Source organism: Giraffa tippelskirchi, chromosome 11 (assembly GCF_054371585.1).
Source record: "Giraffa tippelskirchi isolate mGirTip1 chromosome 11, T2T-mGirTip1v1.2.pri, whole genome shotgun sequence".
In the NCBI taxonomy this organism is placed as follows: domain Eukaryota; kingdom Metazoa; phylum Chordata; class Mammalia; order Artiodactyla; family Giraffidae; genus Giraffa; species Giraffa tippelskirchi.
The window spans coordinates 146210940-146233926 of NC_137285.1; the positions used below are offsets into that span (position 1 = coordinate 146210940).

Sequence of the window (22987 nt, forward strand, 5' to 3'; positions counted from 1 at the left end):
CCCCAGTTTCTGATTCAGTAGGTCTGTAATGAGCCCAGAAACTCACATTTCTAACATCAGCAGGAGTTGCTGATGTTCCTGGTCTGAGGACCACACTTTGAGGACCACTGGCCAAAGATCGCACAACAAACACATTCTCATAATCGGACACCTCTCCCCCACCCCCACATACAAATAGTACCATCACATCCAAGCTTATCACATCCAAAATAGTACTATCTAACACAGCTGTCAAATTTAGTTGCTCTAGGAGGGTCTAAAAATTCAGCAACTCTTTGTAAATCAACTATACTTCAATTAAAAATTAAAATAAAAAAAAATTAAATAAAAACTAAAAAAAAAAAAAAAAAAAATCAGTAATTCTGTCAGGACGACCATTATAGCAATGGTCCTTTGCCTTCAAGGAGTAACAGAAAATGAACAGTCAAGCTTCTGTCTCAATTTTGAGAAATCGCAAGAGACAGTATGAAAACGAATCAGAAAAGCATGCAGAAAAGAAAGTGCTGTACTTCTGGGAAAACACACTTCTGAAGTTAAAAAAAAAAGGGTTCCTTTTTGTTTTAATTTTAAAGATTTACAACTGCTAAAAGGGAAATTAAGAAAAAAAACTCCTACTTATAATAGCAACAAAACGAATCAACTATGTAGTAATAAACTTAACCAAAGAGGTAGAAGATTTATACACTGAAAACTATACAACACCACTGAAAAACATTAATGAAACAATAGAAGGACATCCCATGTTTATGGATTAGAAGACTTAATATTGTTTAAATGTCCATAATACCCAAAGCAATCTACAGATTCAATGAAATCTCTATCAAAATCCCAATGGCTTTTTTTTTTTTTTGCAGAAAGAGAAAAAAAAAATTCTAAAATTCATATGGAATCTCAAAAAGAGTTCTGACTAGTGAAATAATCTTGTGAAAGAGGAACCTAGCTGGAAGCCTAACACTTCCTGCTTTCAAATCATACTGCAAAGCTACAGTAATTAAGACAGTATGGTACTGGCATAAAGATAGACATATAGACCAATGGAATAGAATAGAGAACCCATATATAAACCCTTGTGTATATGGTCAAATGATGTTTGACAATGAGGGCAGGAAAGCCTTTACAAATGGTACTGAGAAAACTGTCTATCTACATGCAGAAGAATAAAGATGGACCCTTATTTTATGCCACAGGTAAAAATTAACTCAAAATGGACTGAAAACCTAAACATATGACCTAATACTATAAAACTCACAGAAGAAAATATAGAGGGGAAGTTCTATGACATTGGAATGGGCAATGATTTCTTAGATATGACACACAAAAAACACTGGTAATAAGAGTAAAAACAGACAACTGGGACTACATCAAATTTTTAAAACTTAAGCAAAGGAAACAACAGAATAAAAAGGCAAACTACAGAACAGGACAAAATGTAAGCTATTTATCAGATAAAGGGTTAATATCCAGAATATATAAAGAACTCTAATAAGTTAAAAACAACCAAAAACCCAATTGTAAAAAATAGGCCAAGGTCTAGAATAGACATTTATCCAAAGAATATATACAAATGGTCAACAAACATATGAAAAGATGCTCAACATCATTTATCATCAGGGAAATGCAAATAACCCACAATGACATATGAATATTAAGATGCAGCTCTCCCAAAGGAAAAAAACAAACAAACAAACCCAAAACAGAAAATAACAATTCTGATGAGGATGTGGAGAAATAGGAACTCTTGCACACTGTTGGTAGAACTGTAAAACTGTGCAGTTGCTATGACAAACAGCATTGCAGTTCCTCAAAAAATTGAGAATACCATATAACCCAGCAATATCACTTCTGAGTATATATCCACAGGAATTGAAAGCAGAATCTCAAAGAGACATTTGAACACTCATGTTCACTGCAGAATTATTCACATAGTCATGGTGTGGAAGCAACCTAAAGGTCCATACATAGATGAACAGATAAAGCAAATGTGGTATATATACACGACTGGGAATACCAGACCATCTGACCTGTCTCTTGAGAAACCTGTATGCAGGTCAGGAAGCAACAGTTAGAACTGGACATGGAACAACAGACTGGTTCCAAATAGGACAAGGAGTACGTCAAGGCTGTATATTGTCACCCTGCTTATTTAACTTATATGCAGAGTACATCATGAGAAACGCTGGGCTGGAAGAAACATAAGCTGGAATCAAGATTGCTGGGAGAAGTATCAATAACCTCAGATATGCGGATGACACCACCCTTATGGCAGAAAGTGAAGAAGAACTAAAGAGCCTCTTGATGAAAGTGAAAGAGGAGAGTGAAAAAGTTGGCTTAAAGCTCAACGTTCAGAAAACTAAGATCATGGCATCTGGTCCTATCGCTTCATGGGAAATAGATGGGGAAACAGTGGAAACAGTGTCAGACTTTATTTTATTGGGCTCCAAAATCACTGCTGATGGTGACTGCAGCCATGAAATTAAAAGACGCTTACTCCTTGGAAGGAAGGTTATGGCCAACCTAGACAGCATATTTAAAAGCAGAGACATTACTTTGCCAACAAAAGTCCATCTAGTGAAGGCTATGGTTTTTCCAGTGGTCATGTATGGATGTGAGAGTTGGACGGTGAAGAAAGCTGAGCGCCGAAGAATTGATGCTTTTGAACTGTGGTGTTGGAGAAGACTCTTGAGAGTCCCTTGGACTGCAAGGAGATCCAATCAATCCATCCTAAAAGAGATCAATCCTGGGTGTTCATTGGAAGGACTGATGTTGAAGCTGAAACTCCAATACTTTGGCCACCTCATGCGAAGAGTTGACTCATTGGAAAAGACCCTAATGCCGGGTAGGATTGGGGGCGGAAGGAGAAGGGGACGACAGAGGATGAGATGGTTGGATGGCATGACCAACTCGATGGACATGGGTTTGGGTAGACTCCAGGAGTTGGTGATGGACAGAGAGGCCTGGCATGCTGCAATTCATGGGGTCGCAAAGAGTCGGACACGACTGAGCGACTGAACTGAACTGAATATTATTCAGCTGTTTAAAAGGAGGAAATCCTGTCATATGCTACAACATGGAAGAACCCTGAAGACATTATGCTAAGTGAAATAAGCCAATCACAAAAAGACAAACGCTGCATGATTCCACTTACATGAGGATCTAAAGCAATCAAACTCATAGAAAAATAAAACTGAATTGTGGTTGCCAGGGAAGGTGGGAGGGGGAAATGAGAACTGTTCACTGATCATTTCACTCTTGCAGGGAGAAACACTTCTAGAGATCTGCTGTACAACTCTGTGCATAGACTTAACAAGACTGTACATTAAAAAATTAAGAGGGTAAATTTATGTTATTATTTTTTTTAATCACAGTAAGTAAAAAGACCCAAAAAATAGGTTACACTTGCCATCATAACAAAGAAAAGCAGAGGCGAAGTGACCCAAAGAGACAGCAGGGAGATAGAGGAAATCTGAGAAACGTGTATGAACATGTGGAGGGAAGGAAAAAAGTAGAAGAGGCAAAAAGATTCAAACTCATACTCTGTGATGCAGCAAAGGAAAAGGGCACCATGTTAACAAGCTGCAACTCTTCTTCTATGACATGGTCATACTTCCAGCCTTTGACTCCTTTATTATTACAATCTTCTACTCCTGCTCCTAACTTGATATTTAATTTTCTGGCAGGCTGACATCCAAATCAACCGACCTTTTTGCTGAAACCCACGCCTCTGTCCAAGGCACTCTGCTCACAGAGAGAGGTGCAGACGGTCTTGTCCAAGATTTTACACAAGTCCATCATTAAAGGAAGGTTACTTTCACACTGCATAACCTGACATGACAGACATCCGCGCACTCAACTGTGTCCCAGCCAGCAAATGAGCCTGGCACCCCCCCTTTCCCTCTTTGGAAACAGAGGAGGAGTTTATTAACTGTTGCTATTGAAAAAAAAAGTCAGGTGAGGAGGTTGTCGGCATGTCAGCCTACAGCCAGCAGGGGCGCCCTTGGTGGGTGAATTAGGCAGGAGGGGTGGGTAGAGAGAGTCCTGCCGTGTCCAGTGCCTCCCCCTGGTGGAGCTAAGTGGTAGGGAACGTAAGAAGGCTTGCTTTAGCTAATGAAGGCAGTAGGAACCAACACAAAATTGGAATTAAGCAGGAAATGGAACTGGATGAGGTCCATTTTTGTGTTTTTTCTATAGAATCCAGAAATCTAGATTTATGTAGAAAAAACCCTGAAAATTTTAGTAATAGTGTGAGTGCCAAACAAATGTATCTGAAGGCTATTCTGCAATCTCTGGGCTAATGTTACAGACCCACCCACTAGAGCCAAATCTGCTCATGTGAACACATTGTCCGGTGCTTCCAAGAAGGAGCAGATGATGTAACTGGAACCCCCCCAACTCCACCCCATCAATATATAAGAAACCCAAGAGGAGGGGGAGAAGCTACCTGCACAGCTCTAATGAGCTGGGACCGATCACAATAAGCAAAATACATTCTGCAAACAGAACCCCATACACCTGGTGTTATTGTCTTCAGCAAACCCCTCCAACGCATACCTTAGAGCTCTACTCTGGACAGGTCCAGCAGAGAAGGGGATCTGAGGGGGTAAAAGAGTACATGGGAAATTGCTCCAAATGTATTCTGCAGCACACACAGAGATCCCACCGGAGTCCCTGCAGCACTCCAGCACGCCCAACTGACAGAAGCGATGACACCTCTTCAGGTTCTCCGTGTATATATACAAAGCACACAGCCTGCTCTACACCACTCAGCCCCAGAGAGAGGGATGATGGGGGATAATTGACATCAGCCCAACAGGTGCTGATCTGACCTCCAGGGGGGAAGGGCTGTCTGTGGAGCCCACTTTGCCTGGAGGACCTGGAGGCTCACACCCTCCCCAACACCAGGGCAAGCCTCCTCACTTGCTGACGATTCCCAAGATGGATATGGAACAAGGTTAGAAAACCTTGCTTCCGGGCAGAAAGCAGAGGAAACAAAGAAATTCTTCCTGCACTTAAGCCTGCTCTTCACCGTCAAAGACATCTCACAAGAGCAAATATTTAGGACATCCAGTTTGAAGTACAGACACAGGGAACAAGTGTGAGAGCCCGCGACCTACCTCTTCCGGGACTCTCATTATCATAACGCCTTTTATTACCATAGCACCTGACTCTCTTCCATTCCAAGTCATGTTCACATAAGCAGGGATTGGCAAGCCACAGCCTGTCGGCCAAATCTGGCCTGCTGCCTGTTTTTGTACAGCCCATGTGCTAAGAATGGCTTTTATATTTTTAAATAGCTGAAAAACATCAAAGGAAGACTATTTCATGACATGTGAAAATTATATAAAAATCGCATTTGTGTCCATAAGTGAAGTTTTTATTGGCACGGAGCCACACTCATTCACTTCCATATTGTCTGTGGCTACTTTCGTGCTACAATGGCAAAGTTCAGCATTTGCGACAGAGACCATATGGCCTACGCAAAGCCTGAAATATTTACAAGCTTGCCCTTCACAGAAAAAGTCCCAATCCCTGATATAGAAAATACAGCCAGGGATCACTCAGAATTCAGAGGCTCAAACACATCGTGACTTGGACGGGCAGATGAGCAAAGAAGGGGGGAAAGATTAACAGCAGCGGCCACCATCTCCTCTTTTACTCTAACCTCACCCTCAAATTGCCAAAGAGAGAAATGGGTTTTAACCATCCCTGAAAACAAATAAATATCTAAAAGCTACTGCCTCATGATGGGGCAACAGATATCCGGATTCTTTGGATCATTTAGCAAGGCCAGGAAGACTACGTGGCCCAAAGCCAGTAAGTCAAGTGAATGTCAAAGATGAAACCATGGTTATGTCTCCCTCATACATGGCTGGTGGAGAAGAAAAGTACCGGAACACCTCCAGGTGGCAGATGTTTAGAATAGAAAAAAAAAAAACAAAACAGAAGTCATTCTCAACTTGGAGGATCAGATTCCTGAAAAACCCAGTGGTAGGATTTACTACCGAGAAACGTAAGACTGTGTGTGTGTGTGGGGGGGGAGGCAGGGGCACGGACGCAGGATTAAAAGTCCTAATTTACGAATATCTACGGAACTATGTTCAGTAAAATAGAAAATGTTATTTTATACTTTTTAAATTAGTAGTAATGAATAGAATTAACTTTCACTGACCATTAGCGATGTTCATACTCTTCGGCCCCAGCAACTGAAGTTCTGAAAACGCATTCTCCTTTACAGGTACCTGCATAAAGACGCTGCGGCACCGCTTCTGTGCCCGAAATCGGAAACAACACAGATTCCACCAACAGGGTACTTAACTATGTGCATTCAGTGGTGGGAATACTGCACCACTGTTAACAACGAACACAGCACATCCACACACATCAACGCGGAAAACTGTCCATGACATACCAAGTGAAATATGTCAATGGTGGAACAGTAGACTTAGTATGATCCCATTTTTATAAATAAAGAAAAATGTGCTTTCATTTGCATAGAAAAAAATTCTGAAGTTAACACACAAGTTGTTAACAGTGGTTAGCACTGCAGAGGACATGTACTATAGATAGATAAATCACACGTTTCTATGTTTGAATTGTTACAAACGAATTCGTATTAGTTTTGTGAGCAGGAAAAAAAAAAAAACAACAGGCATCTCACAATTTCCATTTATGATCTCTTGCTCACTATGAAGTTTTCAGGCTCTCTCTTTCTCAATTTTAATAACATGCTGTCATGGTTGGGGAATGGGGGTGAGGCGTTGCAGATAATATGCCTGCCAAGAGGCTTTATTTCTTTATTTCTTTGGCAACTCTCATCCAAACATTTAAGGTCCTTCTGATTCTGACACAATCACTGACTCCCACCTTCAGGTTTTCACCACAGAATCCAGACACAAATTAGTCCAAAGTGTGTGCTGTTGGCCTAACTTTAATTTACCTCATTTAGCAGAGCCTCTTCAGCCTATTATCAGTCAGCAGCCACAGTGATCCTTTTAAAATATAAGATCATGCAACTCCACTTCCCAAGGCTTCCCAAATCTCTCCGAGTAAGACGTAAAATCCCTTAAATGGCTTAGAAGGCCCGCATGATCTGGTCCCCATGACCTCTCTAACTTCATCTTCCATCACGCCATCCTTTGCTGTGCTCTAGCCAAGCATTTCAGGGAATTTGACTTGCCCTTCTCTGCCGAGAACGTCCTTGCCCCCATCTCTACAGAGGTTACTCCCTTGCTTGCCTGAAGGAAGAGGTGTCTGCTCCAATGTCACCAGACTTCCTCTGATGACCCTATTTAACACTGAAAACTTCCACCCGAGAAACCCCTACATTTTAAAATATTTTTCTCCATAGAATGTACCACCACCTGGTATACTAGGTATCTTATTTATGTGTTTATTTTCTTTCTCCCATTAGAATAAGAGACTTGATGCTGGTGTTTAAATACTATATAGTACACCCTGCAAGTACTTAGCAAATATTTGTCAATTTATGAATGAACAAACTGACCTGAGTAATTATTTCACCAACCCAGGGTTACATAAAAAGACCCACACTCCCTCATAGGAGCCTCCTCCTTTAGGGCCTGAGTTTATCTTCCCCTAGCTTCCCTTACTCTCTTAAAACTAAGCTGCTTAATTCCACCACCAGCTTTTTTGATTTCTCAATACCTGGTTCTCTTTTCCCGGAAGGACCAAGTCAAGATTTGCCCATTCAGATATTAAACTCCCTTGGTGAAGAATTCTCCTCTATTCTTTCTCCTCAAATCCAAAACTTCTGAGTAAAAACTCAAAAGTCAGGAAGGGCTTATTTTGACTATCAAAGACAACAAGTCCACCAAATTTTTAGGGGCATAATCACAGAGGTAAAGCAAAACTCTTTCTTAATATAAGGACTCTGCCCCCAGGAAACAACACAAAACCTAAAGACATTTCAAAACTAAACAAAAAGATTCAGTTTAACAATGCTCAGACCCCCCCAAAACAAACAGAAAAAAAAAAAAAAGATGAGAGAACTCATTTTCCTCAATCCCCAAACATCCAACTTCCAAGCAAATCCAGTGCAAGCTTCCCACAGAAAACTAAGAGAAAGCAAAAATGGGAAACAGCGCCTTCACATCTAATTTGGCTTATTCACATCTAATTTGAACTTTATCAGATCAAGTATTCCATCACTGAGACTGCAGAGAGTATTTAAGGAGAAAAACCAAACACAAGCACTGACGGGCGGAGACACTAACATCACTGAGATGCCGAGCCGAAGGCCAACAACACGGGCTCAGGAGGGACTCGAGTACTGTGCCGAGTGTGCAGGCCTGGGGATGTCGGCGCAGGCCAGTATGAAGGACAGTGGACCAGGCGCGTAAGACTGACAACAGGCCCCAGCACAGGCAACACCAGGCTAGAGACATGGCTCAATGGCGCAAGAGCGGAGAACAAACTCTAGGTCACCTGAGCTCAAGTTATAGACGGTGTCTTTACCATGCACAACTCTAGTTACACCACTTGCTTTATTCAATAAGCACTCACTGAGCCAACGACTCTCTAGGAGACTAAGGATGTGATATAATGACTTTTTTTCCCCCCTTTAACTAAGAAAGCCAAAAAGGATATACACTGCATACTGAATCACAGAGAACGTAATTTCAATTCAACAACTTGAATTCAAGTTATTGAGCACCTACTATGTGCCATATACTATTCTAGGTACAGTAAGGGATACAGGCACAATCACTGCCTTTAGGGAGCTCGCTGTCATGGCCACAACACTACAAGGAAGGATTTATGTCCGGACACAAACAGCAAAGAGGAGAAAGTGATTATCTGGGGCAGTCAGAGAAGGTTTCCCAAAGGAAAAGGGGCCACTGGGTTAGGTTCTGAATAATAAGCTGAGTCTGTTGTTGTTCAGTTGCTAAGCGTGTCTGACTCTTGATTTTAGATATATAAAACCCTGCCAGAACTACTTGAGGTGGACCCCTGCATATATTACAATCACGCTGAGAAGATGGGTACTTTACTAATTTCTCATCTGCCTCCTCCCTCTTGTGGACCCAGGACTAGCCCCAGGAACATAGCCATTCATGACATTCTGCTGCAGCTTCAAGGAGAATCTCCATGTGACTAGTGCTGAGAGGCTAAGAGGTTAAGCAAGTTGTTGGCTCATGAAGCCTCAAGAGGTTTCAGGCTGCTCCAACAAAGCAATCCCCTCACAAAATTCTTAAAAAAAAAAAAAAGACAGAAATCTAATGAAGACTTTCAATTCTAACCTTCTAGGGTCTGGGTCAAATTCTATGCTTATAACCATGAATGTCTTCCCCCAATCTTCATCTATCATAAGGAAAAAGTACAGATCAAAAGACATCTGTTCTCAGAACACATACAATTTAATAGTAAATATTTCAGACAAGGCATCAGCGATTCAATGGATATGATTTGAGCAAATTCTGGGAGACAGTGAAGGACAGGGAAGCCTGGCATGCTGCAGTCCATGGGGGTTGCAAAGAGTTGGACGCGACTGAGCAACTGAACAACAAAAGGCCTTATTACCTATCTGGAGAAGAAATGCAGTAATTTCAGCTAGGGAAGATTTAGCCCAAATCTGATTCCCCAGTTGTTGAGATTTTAAAAGTGAACTTCCCTAACGGAATCACTTTAAAAGGAATAACGAGGACTTCCTGGCAGTTAAGTGGTTACGACACCTGCTTCCAATGCAATGGATGCCAGTTCGATCCCTGATCAGGGAACTAAGATCCCACATGCTGTACAGCCAAAAAAAAAAAAAAAAATGGGGGTCTTCCCTGGTGGCTCAGCGGTAAAGAATTCTCCTGCCAATGCAGGAGACATGGGTTCAATCCCTGATCTGAGAGGATCCCACGTGCTGTGGAGCAACTGAGCCCGTGAGCCACAGCTACTGAACCTGTTCCCTAGAGCCCGGGAGCTGCAACCACTGAAGTCCAAGGGCCCTAGGGCCTGAGCTCTGCAGCTAAAGAAGCCACTGCAATGAGAAGCCTGCGCACTGTAACGAGAGTAGCCCCTGCCTGCCACAACTAGAGAAAGCCCACGCAGCAATGAAGACCCAGCACAGCCAAAAATAAATAAAGAAAGTTATAAAAAAAAAAAAAAAAAAGGGACTTCTTTGTGGTCCAGTGGCTAAGACTCCACACCCCCAACGCAGGCGGGCCTGGGTTCAATTCCTGATGAGAGGACTAGATCCCATGTGCTGCAACTAAGTGTTTGCATACTACAACTAAAGATTCCAGACTGAAGATGCCCCGTGCAGCAACTAAGGCCCGGCACAGCCAGATAAATAAAACTAAAAATGTTTTTAAAACAAATTTTAAAAATATATTTTTAAATAAATAAAAGAACTAATCAACACAGTTCTGTGGCAAATAACTAAAACAGTGTTTCTCCCATGTCCCTTATAAACATCATGTTGATTACCTTTACCCAGTGACAATAATTACAAATGAGCTATCAGAGCTCCAGTTTCTTACAAAGAAAAGTCCACTGAAGAGCCCCTCAGGCAATGATCTACAGGAGCAACAGAGGTTCTCACAGAGAAAACTGAGGGAGAAAGCATTCATTTCAAATGAAGAGGAGGAAAGAGTGCCCTCTTTAGGACCCAGGAGTTCTGACTCCCATCTTCGCTACAGGCGCCTCAGTAAGTCACTTCCCCTCACTGTATCTAAGCTTCCTCATCAATTAGAAAAAGACAGAGAGAGAGAGACAGAGGCTGGGCTACATAAACTCTACATTGTCTCCTGTTTTAAGATGCCATTTAAAATAATTTTCTCTTTTCCTTAATACCAGCCTTTCAGGGCCACAGGGACTCCTGCTGCAAGGAGCCACAGTACCCTCATCTTCTCCTGCTAGCTCAAAGGCGATCAGACCCCCAAAGAAGCTTCTCTTGGTGGTGAAGCAAAGGGCCTGCCATCCAAGTTATAAATTGTCATCTGGAGTCCAGACTACAGAGAGAGTCGCTTTCCACTGCCCACAGGCAAAAGGAGATAAACTGTGAGCTGGTTATCACTGTTAAGTAACACAGAACTATACTGAAATACACGCTTTTGCTTCATATTCTCACTATCTGAAAACACTATAGATTGTATCAGCAGGGGCAAGGATCAAAACATGCCTCCTTAGACTATCTCCTACTACAAAGCTGAAGAAGAAGCCCCCTCCCTTCAAGCAGACGTGCGCACCCGGCAATTACACCTTCTCGGCCCTGCCAGCCCAGCGGCAGCAACAGCGCAACAGTGCCACCTGCTGGGGAGACTCCAGCAAGGGCCACTTGGCAGCCAGAGACCGTGGGACCTCCATGGCAATGACTTACACCAAAATGCAAGCTCTCAGTTCATGAGGAAGTGGTGGCCCTTCTTTAATGGGTGTGCACTTAGAATATTTTACAATATACCTTACTTTTGAGGAGGATGTCAACCCTCATGGTACACACCTCATCTCATTCAAGCTCATCTGAAAAGAAGCAACTCCATAAATAATATATCCAACCACTGCATTAATACACTATTTTACAACGAGGACCATGTATCTGTATATTTTGAATTTAAAAAGCATATATATAATTATTTACAGCAAGATGACAAGGGGTTTCATCTTCTGCAACATACATTTTCTAAATGCTTGAACTCTTTTTATTTAAACCACAAATACATACTATCTCTTGTCTACAAAAAATTTTGATAAATCCTTAATAATAGTTTCAGGGTTTTAAATGGCCTACATTATTAAAAAGTGACTATTAATATTTTAGTCACATGTGGCTACCTATGTAGTTCCTCAGATCACACTTGTCACATTTCAAATGCTCAACAGCCATATGTGCTGGTAGATACTATACTAGATGGCACAGATACAGAACATTTTATTAGACAGCACTGCTGTAGAAACACATAGGAGTATTTTCAAACAAAATTACATGATGTCTGGATGGAAAGGAAGGGTACAGGGTACAGACAAAAGTGTTGAAAATTTCTGGAGTCAGGTGATAAGCATATTATGGGAGCTCATTTATACTACTTTTCTCTCTATTTTTATATGTTTGAAGATTTCTGTAATCAAAAAATTAAAAGAAAGAAAACAAAAAATGGTTCACCTAAAAATGAGATTATCACTTCAAGAAATACGCCATGGAGAGCAGTTTGGGAAAATCTTTTCATGCACACCAGAGTTCAAATTCCCATTCAGCAACCTACTGTGTGACCTTTAACAAGAAACTTGACTTCTCCGAGCCTCTCTTTCCTCAACTTAAAGATGGGAAATTTATTACCTGCTTTGCACAGAGTTACTCTAGAAATTAGAAATAATGCAAAGCTAGAACACAGGAGTAGGCTCTCAGTAACTGGTATCTCTAATTATTATCAAACAGTAGAGTTTGTTTTAAATGACTCGGGTATTTCTCAGCACAGCCACGCATGAAGAGTGTCCTGCTAGAACAGAATGAACAAAGGCTAGCCACGAGCCCACCGCTGCCAGTGCACCAGGCACTGGCAGACTTTCAGAGCAGTAACTGAAGACAGTCCTTTCTGGTCACCTTTAAATACACTTCTTGAATGTCTACTACACGTCAGGCACTATGCTTGCTACCATCTCGTGTGCTCAGAAGCTCAGTCGTGCCTGACTCTGCGACCCCATGGACTGTAGCCCACCAGGCTCCTCTGTTCATGGGATTTTCTAGGCAAGGACACTGGAGTGGGTTGCCGTTTCCTTCTCCATCTTACCTCTTGACAAAAAGAACAGGGGCTCCTGATAGGGGTCATTATACAAAACAAAATATTACAAAGACGGCAATGTAGGAGATGTTAATCCAGAACTAGCCTCAACCATACGGGCACAGTATCAGCCTCAGTCATTTCATCTATCTTTCATATCATGACCAAGTCTGTGTTCTCAGAGAGTAACTGCCCTTAAGTAACCGCTTTTATCTAGAATTCACCACACTCTTCCCTTCCTCAGCATGTGCTATTCCCCTAAAATAAAAAGGTCTTTCCCTTTCCAGAACCTACCCTTCTTTCAAGGCTTGATTTCACAACGCCTTCTTTGATGATACTTCCCTCTCTCTGAAATTAGACTACACTGAGTCTCAGTACCATACAATGAAGCATTTGGCTCATTTACATTTTTTATATAATTACATGTAAATAAGTCTTGCCTCTACAACAACACTATACTGCCAGTGGGCAAAGACCAGGTACGAAGCTTCTTTTGTATTCCTGACAGTGCCCAGCACAGTGCTAGGGAAAAAAAAAATGTAATTCAATAAGACTTATTAACTGGGCAACTAACTCTCTAAAGCATCCTCCCAAAATAACAAGTACATGATGTGCACAATCCATATTCCCACCCTTGTTAGAAGCTTATGTCAGAGAAATTTCAGTTGCTTCAACAGAGGATGCAATGCAGAGAAATATGCTGCTTGAATCCAATAGGCATATTCTGGGAGTCGGTGATTACGCTAGATCTGACCTTTACAGAATTACAGAAAGAAGTCCCTAATAAATCAAGATAGAGGCACACGCAGCCATACACGGAACACGCGGTGGGCGATCAACTACACCCACGCTGTGTCTTCCATGAAAGAGCTGCCTGGGATGCCAAGCCAAGTACAGAGAGGCATTCCTTCTATGAATCTCTTCTTCCCCACCTGCAGGTGATGTCCCTCTGGAAGATCTACTCAAAAAATCTTAAGTAACTTACTGTCCAAAATATATATGTATATATATATATATAGCTACAGAAAAAAAATAGTCCTCTATATATATACTATTTTCTTTTCCTTTTGTCAAGTTGCAACGTTCCAAAAGATGAGGTTTAAGAATTTGTCCAAAGCAATACAAAGACCCAATACACTAATCTGTCCCAAGTGCGGTTCTCTTTTACTATTATGATTTTTTTTTCCCCTAGCCTCTCTGGGATATCGTGTTGTTTAACGATAACCAGCCCTGCACAGACAATCCTTTAAGGAGGCCAAAAAGCAGAGCGGAGGAAGTTCGTGGTTCTACCTCCTCACGCCTCTCTAACCTCACCCACAACACTCCTTTAAGGCTAAATGTCACGTGAGCCAAGCCAGAGTCACTGGACTCAGGCTGCCAGGCCTTATCCTCTTTCTGCCTGCCACCACAGCAAGATTTTCCACGAAGATGCAATGGAAGCTAGGGAGGTCAGAACCAGATGCGTGGGTCCCAGATGCTCCAGATCCAGCCACCAAGACCCACAGGGCTGAAGGAAGAGGTATCAGGAGAAAAGGAAGGGAAGTGGGAGGAGACAGGGAAGCACCTGCTTACCTCCTGAGAGAATCCTCCTCGGAGCTCTCCTCAGGCAGATCCTGATGTAAGGCCTCCTGTGACACAGTTCCAGATCGGCTGGCCTGGGTGTAAATGCGTTCCCAGTGGCCTGTCTCCTGGTTGAAGGCCACCCCCACAGTCCTCTCCTCCTGCGGGCTAGCAGAGCTGCCTAACTCCAGCCTGCTGGAGCTGGCCGTCTGGCCCTCAGTCCGCTCGAGCGGGGGCAGCTGGCTGCCACTCGCGGCCATGCCCTCAAAGGTACCGGGGACCTGCCAGGAGGAGCTGGCCTCGCCAGAGGAGTAGTTAGGTGTGCTTCTTTCCCAGCGCAGGGTGTCGCTGTTGAAGGTCAGCAGGTTGTGGCAAGCGCGGCAGCGGTTCAGGTGGCCCCGGGACAGGTTGGAGTTGTTCTCGCTGCTGTGCGGGGTGGGCTGGTGGGACGGCCCTGGCCTCTCAGATTCAAGGTTATTGTTGAGCATTTCCTGGGCCTGTTGGGCCTGGGGGGCTTCCCCGCTGAGGCTCTGGTCCAGCTCCTGAAGCCGGTCATACTCCAGAAAGAAGCGTCTCAGGTCACACTGAAGCTCGTGGCGGATGCTGCCCGAGTTGTTTTGGCTGGAGCCGTTCCCTCCATCTGACTCAGATGCCAACCCCGAGGCTGGAAAACCCCTCCCTTCTGTGGCTGAAGTGTACACAGAGGCTTGAGAGCCACCTTCCTGCTGTCGCAGCACAGAGAGCAGACTCACCGAAGAGGCACTGGTCCTGGGCGGGGGCATGGACTCCGCCTCGGAGCGAGAGTTCAGACTGAGCACGGTCCGGGTCCACTCGGATCCCGTCAGCCCGGGGGCTATGTCCCGGTGGTACCTGGAAGGGTGGCCAGACAGAGGGCCTCCCAGGGAGCGCCGGGGGGGACCCAGGCTGAGGTTGCGGAGCGTGTTGCCGGCAGTGCTGCTCTGGACTGTACTGAAGGCAGACGGCCGGCTCAGGAGGCCCGGGTCATGCGGCGCTGATGAGGCCTGCTCCGGGGAGTGGAAGGGCTCGGTCTGTACAAAAGAAAAGGAAGGGGTAGTAGCCCTGGCAGAAGCAGGGGGGACACTGTCCTGGTGTGGCAAGAGGGAAGGAACTGGAGTGCCCGAGCAGCGGCTGCAAAGGCACAGGATCCCAAGGTGCTGGCAGCACTCGGCTGTGGGGTAACTGACCCGCTGTCGGAGCCGGATGTAAGCGGAAGTCCTGGGGCGCTCCGTGGAGGGCGGAGGGGGAGGCGGTGGGGGTGAGGGGGTGGCAGGATCTTGCACTGTGCTTTGCTCTCCCACCTGGATGCAAGAGGAGCGGGAGGACAGCATGTGCAGGAAATTGTGGAGGAGAGGCGTCCGGCGCACTGGCTGAGATTGCAGGAGGGCCCGCTGACGGTAGTGCGACAGTTCTGTTCCGTCTATGGGGATCTCTGGTTCGTCATCACCCTGCAACGTGGACCAAGGTGGGGCAGGGGCAGAGCCAGGCAGTTAGGTAGAACTTCCAGGTAAATCCAGAGAATTTACTGATAATCATCCAAGGACAACACTCATTCTAGAGAGGCAACAAGGCCACCCTTGAAGCAATGAGAACTAACTGGGTCCAGATTCGGAATCATCATATGGTATTAAATCATTCACTTGCAACTAGCAACATTTCTCAACGAGTTCAGCTGGCAACCCAGCTCTCTTACAATAGGCATTTCCACGACACAGAGGCTGTGAGGGGAAGCAAGACGTCAACCAGCCAAAGGCACCTGAACGAAAGTTATCCGACGCAGTCTGGTTATTTCTACTGGGACGATCACTCGGGGGTTTTGGAATGGACTCCCCAGTCAAGACCTACAGCTCTAACTTTGAATATGGTCTGTGGCTAGTTTTAAATCTTGACTGGAAAGAAACACTTGGACGTTGAAATTAAAGTCCAATACCATCAGAATCCAAGCACTACTTCAGAAAATAACCCACAGTTTAGATGGAGCTGGACCTGCTGACTAACTTACCTGCTGATTAGAGGGGTTAACAATTGCTGTGAGTAAGTAGTGTCCAAGAGGATCAAATCTCACCAGACTGAAAACACAGAAGAGACGGACAGAGACACGGAGAGAGAAATTCTGTTAACCAAGGAAAGGAAAGCCGTGAGAAAATCTCTAGCAATCGTTACAGACAACTGTGGGATTTACCCAGGCATCCACCTAATGCTAGAGACTTCCAAAACTTTCAAACCGATTAAAATAATAAAGCTCACTACTTCTTGTTGCGTCCTCACACCTGCCAGAATAAGGGAATACATTGCACAAAAATAATTTCAAGAACACCCCTGGGCTTCCATCCCAGGAAGCAGCTACATTAAGCACATAGCTGCTCACGGCCAAGAGCCCATCATAATGGTAAAGCAGGGGACGCTGCCATACTCTGCCACAGGTTCGCGGCTCCCCTCACACAGCGGATACACTGCAAGAAGCATGAGGGCTGGTGACAAGGAACAGTCCCAGTGTCAAGCGACCCACCCGAGGCCAGAAAATCAGTGAAGATCCAGTGGCAACACCAAGAGGACCAAAGGAAAACAACGCATCAACTTTAATTCAGGCAGTATGTGCACTGACTTTGAAGGCTGCATATGTAAATATTAGCAGACTTGATACATATCTACTTCTCCACTTTCCATTTTGATTAACAGAAAACCAGGGATGAGCAATTTACTCACTAAGCTACCCACCACCTGAACACCTTTTAAGGTTCAAAAAAAAAAAGAAAAAAGCCTTTATCCCAAACCAGATAGCTTTGAACCTAAAAAATATTCTAAAAGCCTTCATCTGCAAAAACCTGAAGATGAGGCCAATAAGGAACAGCTGAAACGAACAACACGCACCGCTTCCTGGCCGATTGGCCCATGGCTTAAGAAGTATGAAAAGCCACAGGGATAACACCCTGCCCTGAGCTGGGATAATACAGAGATAACAATCTGTCTCTTGGGGCGAAAGCACCGTTAAAGGTTCTCCGCATGTTAATCCTATGCCAGACACTGCTGGTGCCCAGAGCGCTCACCGGACCCGTTCCATCTCGCTAGCTGTCTTCACCACGGCAAAGGGTTCCCGGCGACTCCAGTCCCAGAAGTGGATCTCGTTGATGGTGGCAATCAGCAGGAGCTGAGCCGTGGGGTGGAAAGCCAGGGAGGCAATGGCATTGTTGCTATCCGTGAACCAGCTTTCACTGCCACCCTGTGAATGAACAAATCCCAGACATTCTCAAGTTACAAGCTGCCAGTGAACTAAGTCAATTTCAAAAAAAGGGTCCAGGTAGGGTAAAATGACTACTTGTAGGGTCTACTTTAAATATGTCTTCTGAAAACCAGATACAAAACCAGTGATGTGGCAGTGTCACCAAATTTACTAGAAAAACATTACTGTCAGTTCAGTTCTGTCATTTACAATCTATAAGCAATGAGCACCTGTTTCTATAGTCTGTGAAAACTCAAGCTTTGGTGCCTAACATGGTACACAACAACCCACTAGCCAGTCTCCAGGACAAGGAGCACACTGCTTTGACAATAGTGATCTGAATAACAGTACAATCCTTGATCTAAGGAAAGAGAAATCCATCCTGAAGACGTCTCAGCAAGTCCTGTACCTTGCCACAATGGGCAGATAGTTAAACAGGGTGTTCATCTTGACGTGGAGCACTGTGGGCTAGACTCCCTCTCAGTAAGTAAGCAATAACTACTAAGTACTCAGATCCGGTCCTGGAACATGGCTAGTCTCTCCTTCAGAGTCAAGAATGCAAGTCTCTGCATCTAGGGTAGCAAAGAAAAGGAAACACTTACGTGTAAATCCCAGATCCGAACTTCCCCATCTAGGCAGCCAGAAGCGATAAGGCCTGAGATGGTGGGGTGAAAAGTGACGCACCACGGAGTGCGGCGGTGTCCAATCAGAGAGTGAACACACCTGCCCGTCTTCACTTCCGTGATATAGATGTTATGGTTCACATGAGTGGAAGCCAAGAGAGTCCTAGGGAATCAACGAGGAGGAAGTCAATGTGCAACACGCGGGAGGCTTAACAAACTAGCAGCTTTGGACAACAGAGAAAATTGATGCTCATTCCCCATCCCAACATGGAAAAAACCACACCTTGGGCTTTACTAACAAGAGAAACATTCTCATCTTTAAAAGCTTTTGGCTTCTTCATACTGTCCCCAAATGACACATAATCCCTTCAGAGAATACTTTTTCCAGCAGGGAAAATTATCATGCTATTAGTGGCCTATATCACACAGGCAAAGGATTGAGAAACTTTCCAAGTTTTGATCATCGATGTTCACAGGTTCCTTTGCTTACTCCCAGTATTTTAATGGTCAGCACTGGTCATCTATTTCCCCCCTTTCTGAAAACACTGGCAAAGTTCTGTTCCTTCAGTGCCTCAAAGAGTCTTTAGGGATTTCACTTGGATGAAGCTTGGCAAAATACACAGAAACCAACACTACCGCAAGTCTCAGGTAAAGTTTAGGTAAGAACTAGGTACCTGTCTGGGCTGAAGGCCAATAAAAAGGTGGAGCGTGGACTATCCGGCAGTTCTACTCTCTGAGAAATAAACAAACAAAAGTTAAAATACATATAAACTATGGCTCACTCCATCTCAAAAGCACCATTCTACACAGACTAGTATTTACAGTATTAGCTGAAAAACTGGAGACAACGATCAAGCTACAAATTGAGAGCGATAAATCTAAATTACCTTCAGGAAATCTAGCTCCAAAGAAAAAAGATATTTCTAGCCCATTAATGTTTCCATATTTGTAAAAACAAAAACACAACACCCCAAAACAACAAAAAACCTAAGACAGATATATCAATTCTGCTACACAAAATAAACTGTGTGCCAACTCTGTGTCATTAACTCATTCTAAGGCCTCACTCTATTGTCATCCCTACAAATCCTATGTGAAAAATAACCCTTTTTCTTACCTTGCCCTCCCATTTCATACACCGGGTTTTATCTTCAACCAGCTCTTGCAGAAGTCGCTGAGCTCCAAAGGTCCGAGTGCCCCGTTCTCGCCCCCAGAGAATCCGGACGGCATTCTTCTCGGGAACGACCTTCATGGCGCTCGGTAGGCACCGTCACGGCAGGCGCGGGAAGAGGGGGAGCGAGCACCAGCCCCGCACACGGAAGCAGCTAAGCTGAGGCCATTCAGGTCCCTGCAAGCTGTCTTCATGGAAATCTAAGGCGAGACATTTAATGTCAAAGAGCATCTATCCCGCAATCAGAGGAAGTTCCCACCTCAAATACCACTCTGGTTTAAAGAGGAAAGTACTATTCTCTTCATATGTAATGACACCTTCTCAGAAAAGCCACTTCTCCTGTAACTTTTCGGAGAAGGCAATGGCACCTCACTCCAGTCCTCTTGCCTGGAAAAGCCCATGGACGGAGGAGCCTGGTAGGCTGCAGTCCATGGGGTCGCTATGAGTCAGACACGACTGAGTGACTTCACTTTCACTTTTCACTTTTGTGCATTGGAGAAGGAAATGGCAACCCACTCCAGTGTTCTTGCCTGGAGAATCCCAGGGATGGGGGAGCCTGGTGGGCTGTAGTCTATGGGGTCGCACAGAGTCGGGCACGACTGAAGCGACTTAGCAGCCTGTAACTTTTCGTCCAAGAATATTTCACCCTTAAATTCCTCCTCTATCCTCCATAACTCAGCCTTATATCTAAAGAACAGAACGGGCCTTCTCTGGTGGTCCAGTGGCTAAGATTCCAGACACTCAGCGCAAGGGGCTCGGGTCTGATCCCTGGTTGGCGAACTAGATCCCATATGCCACAGCTAAGACCCAGTGTAGCCAAATAAATAAACGGAACTTTAAAAAACAAATAAATAGACCATTGTCAAAAGGAGTTATTCTTTTTATCAGGCAATTAAGAACTTTTACTACTAACCAAAAGGTCTAAAACCCTGTCAAAAACAAGACAAATCACAACACAGTATTTGCACTCCCTGCTCTGTGCCATGCTTCTTGCCTAACTGCTAGGACCCCTCCTGATCACTTGGGCAGCCTCCAAAGTGAAGGATGGGTTACTGATTTTAAAAGGTATTACTTGAGCTATGGTTCTTATGTACTAGCTTCAGTTCTATCTCCTACCTAAAAGCAAGAGCAAAGAACTACTTTGAGGTACGTTTCTCATTCTCTTTTTCTCATCTCCACTCAAGTTCCAGAATAGAGGATAGAGGAGGAAAGAGAAGAAAAAATTTCATTTCCTTTTTAATCATCCACTGCAAGCCTTAACGGTATAAAACTGTCACAAAATAAACACAAATTCCACTAAAATGTCAACTAGCAGCAAAAGAAACACACATGTGAAAATTAAAGAAATTTGAAAATACATATATACTTGCTATTCATTGTGGTACTGTTTCTTCAACTCTGCTATGAAAAAATTCAAATAGAAAAGTTGAGAACACACTAGAATAAATACATACTGCTCATTCCTTAGACTCAAGAATTGTTAATACATTGTCAAATTTGCCTCATTTGTCTCCATCAATAGAAATATAGAAGGCTCATTTTTAATTTTCCTGTGAAGCATTTCAGCAGGCATGGAGACAGTTTAACCCTATATACCTCACTGCATATTTCCTAAGAATGAGGACATCCAGCTTCATAACTACAACACCATTACCACACCCATCATCATTTGTGCCTTTAATACACCAAATACTCCAAAAAGTGTCTTTAATAGTGTTAAAAAAAAAAATCCAGAACCCAATCAAGGCGCAAGAAATGAATCTGGATGATGTCTCTTTAGCCTCTTTCAATCTAGAATGGTCTCCAAGTTTCATTCTGGTTGGTTTTGTTAATGGTTTGTTTTCAACACAAGCTTTCTAAAAAGACCAGAACAGTTGACTTGTTGACTCGTAGTTGACTGCTCCATCCCGGTTCTGTCTGACTCTTTCCTCACGTGCCATTTAGCTTGCCTCTCTATCCCTAACACCTCCTGTAAACACTGACTAGATGGAGGTTGAGAGGTTTGGGAAAGAATGCTTCACGGGTGATGCTACCTACGTACCTCACGATGCAGTCCATCGTATTCTCAGACTGCTCCACTCAGTGAGACCTGCTAAACTACCTGATCATCTGGCAGAACATGATCACTTGGTCGAGTCTGTAACAGCCGGAGCTCTTCATAAAGGTGTATTTCCTCCTTTACAGGAAGCAACCTGTGGCTGACGTTTGGCACCATGTGAATATGCTGCTCCTCTTCAACCTCTTGCTTAATGGTTTAGCAGTTACTGATGATTCCTTCGTAAATGATTTCATTTGGGGGCTGGAATATGCTGATTTTCCAATTCCATCATTATTTCTACATTACTGGTATTCTTTTGGAAAAAATTTTCCCTTAATAACTGAAGTTGAGTAAATGCTTAATTTTTTCCCTTTAATTACTACTTATTATCTGTAATAGTAAAAATTAGGGACAACCCAAGTGCCCATCTAAAGGGGATGAGATGACTAACCTATAGTAAGGAAGATTCTCTGGACACTGATAACAAAAGATCTCCAAGATACATTGTTCAGAGGGGGAAAAAGCAAGCAGCAGAACAATATACACAGCAAGGCCACCTTCTGAAAAAGAGGAGAAACTGATGGTCATTTATTAGAGACTGAAGGGGCAAAGATGGGAGCTGGACTTCTCAGTGCTTCCAGTTTATGTCATTTTAATTTTTTAAATTACCTATTCAAAATTTATTCTTAAAATATTTAATGATGTGAAGAAAATGTTAAATTATAAAGACAAAACACAAAATTATATATATACAGTGTGATCTCAATTTTGTTTTTAAAAAAATCTTTAAGAATGATACAAAAAAATTATAAAAAGCATTAAACCATGGTTCTTTTTGGGTGGTAGGATTATAGGTGACTTCATCATCAGAAAAGCCACTGTTCATTTTTTAAATTTAAAAAGTAATAATTGCTTATTGTAAAAAGTCAAACAATAATAAACTCTTTACATTTCATGAAAGGTTGCAATCTAAAAAGTACACAGTAAGACGCAGCCAAATACAGAAGGGAAAATACTTATTCCTGTGCTGAAATGAGATTTCTCTTTGGAACATTAAGATAGAAAAAGTCGGAAAGCGTCTACAGAAAGACGTAACTCTGAGTTCCTTGTTGCATATGGCACAAAGTTCGTCAGGAGTGACTAAGGAACAAACTCCAGCCTATATCCTCGGAGGACAGTTCTCATCCGCCAGCAGTACACAAATGTAAGGATGTACACACTGACTGTGTCAACACGGTGCAGGCCAACCTCCCGCATAAACTAAGGATGAGCTAACTGAAAGGAAATTATCTCCTTGGTGATTGTGACAACTCATGGTTCAAAACCAAAAGTCTGGAAGTGAAACTGCCACAAAGCTGAATAATTACTAACCAGGAGGGTGGCAGAAATACAGTTCCCAGCCACTTTAATCCTTAACTGAGCCTGTAATCTTTCTTACAGCCAATCATTTTTTTACCTAACTTAGAGGTCTTCAGCAGAAATGAGTTCTGAGGGTTCCTAACAGCGCTGTCCTGAGCTTACTCGCTCAGTCGTGTCCGACTCTTTGAGACTCCGTGGACTGTAGCCCACCAGGCTCCTCTGTCCGTGGGGATTCTCCAGGCGAGAATACTAGAGTGGGTTGCCATGCCTTCCTCC

General features: G+C 43.5%; 1 protein-coding gene across 16 annotated transcripts in view; it reads right to left on the reverse strand.

The window, feature by feature from the left end:
• The window catches only part of AMBRA1 (autophagy and beclin 1 regulator 1), a 168093-nt gene that overhangs the window by 119408 nt on the left and 25698 nt on the right, over positions 1 to 22987 (reverse strand). For 8 of the 16 annotated variants that reach the window (XR_014068241.1, XR_014068239.1, XR_014068240.1 and 5 more), the window contains exons 2-7: positions 19261 to 19514; positions 18818 to 18876; positions 18123 to 18306; positions 17348 to 17520; positions 16303 to 16369; positions 14295 to 15748 (exon numbers count right to left, since the gene is read on the reverse strand). Coding sequence is in view for 11 of the 16 variants with exons in the window: in XM_081538468.1 (XP_081394594.1) it covers positions 14295 to 15748; positions 16303 to 16369; positions 17348 to 17520; positions 18123 to 18306; positions 18818 to 18876; positions 19261 to 19395 (2072 nt within the window). In the remaining 5 variants the exon portion in view is untranslated. Of the gene's footprint in view, positions 1 to 14294; positions 15749 to 16302; positions 16370 to 17347; positions 17521 to 18122; positions 18307 to 18817; positions 18877 to 19260; positions 19515 to 21803; positions 21913 to 22987 lie in introns of all 16 variants that reach the window. The other 8 variants (XR_014068243.1, XR_014068242.1, XM_081538478.1 and 5 more) reach the window with 2 other exon arrangements.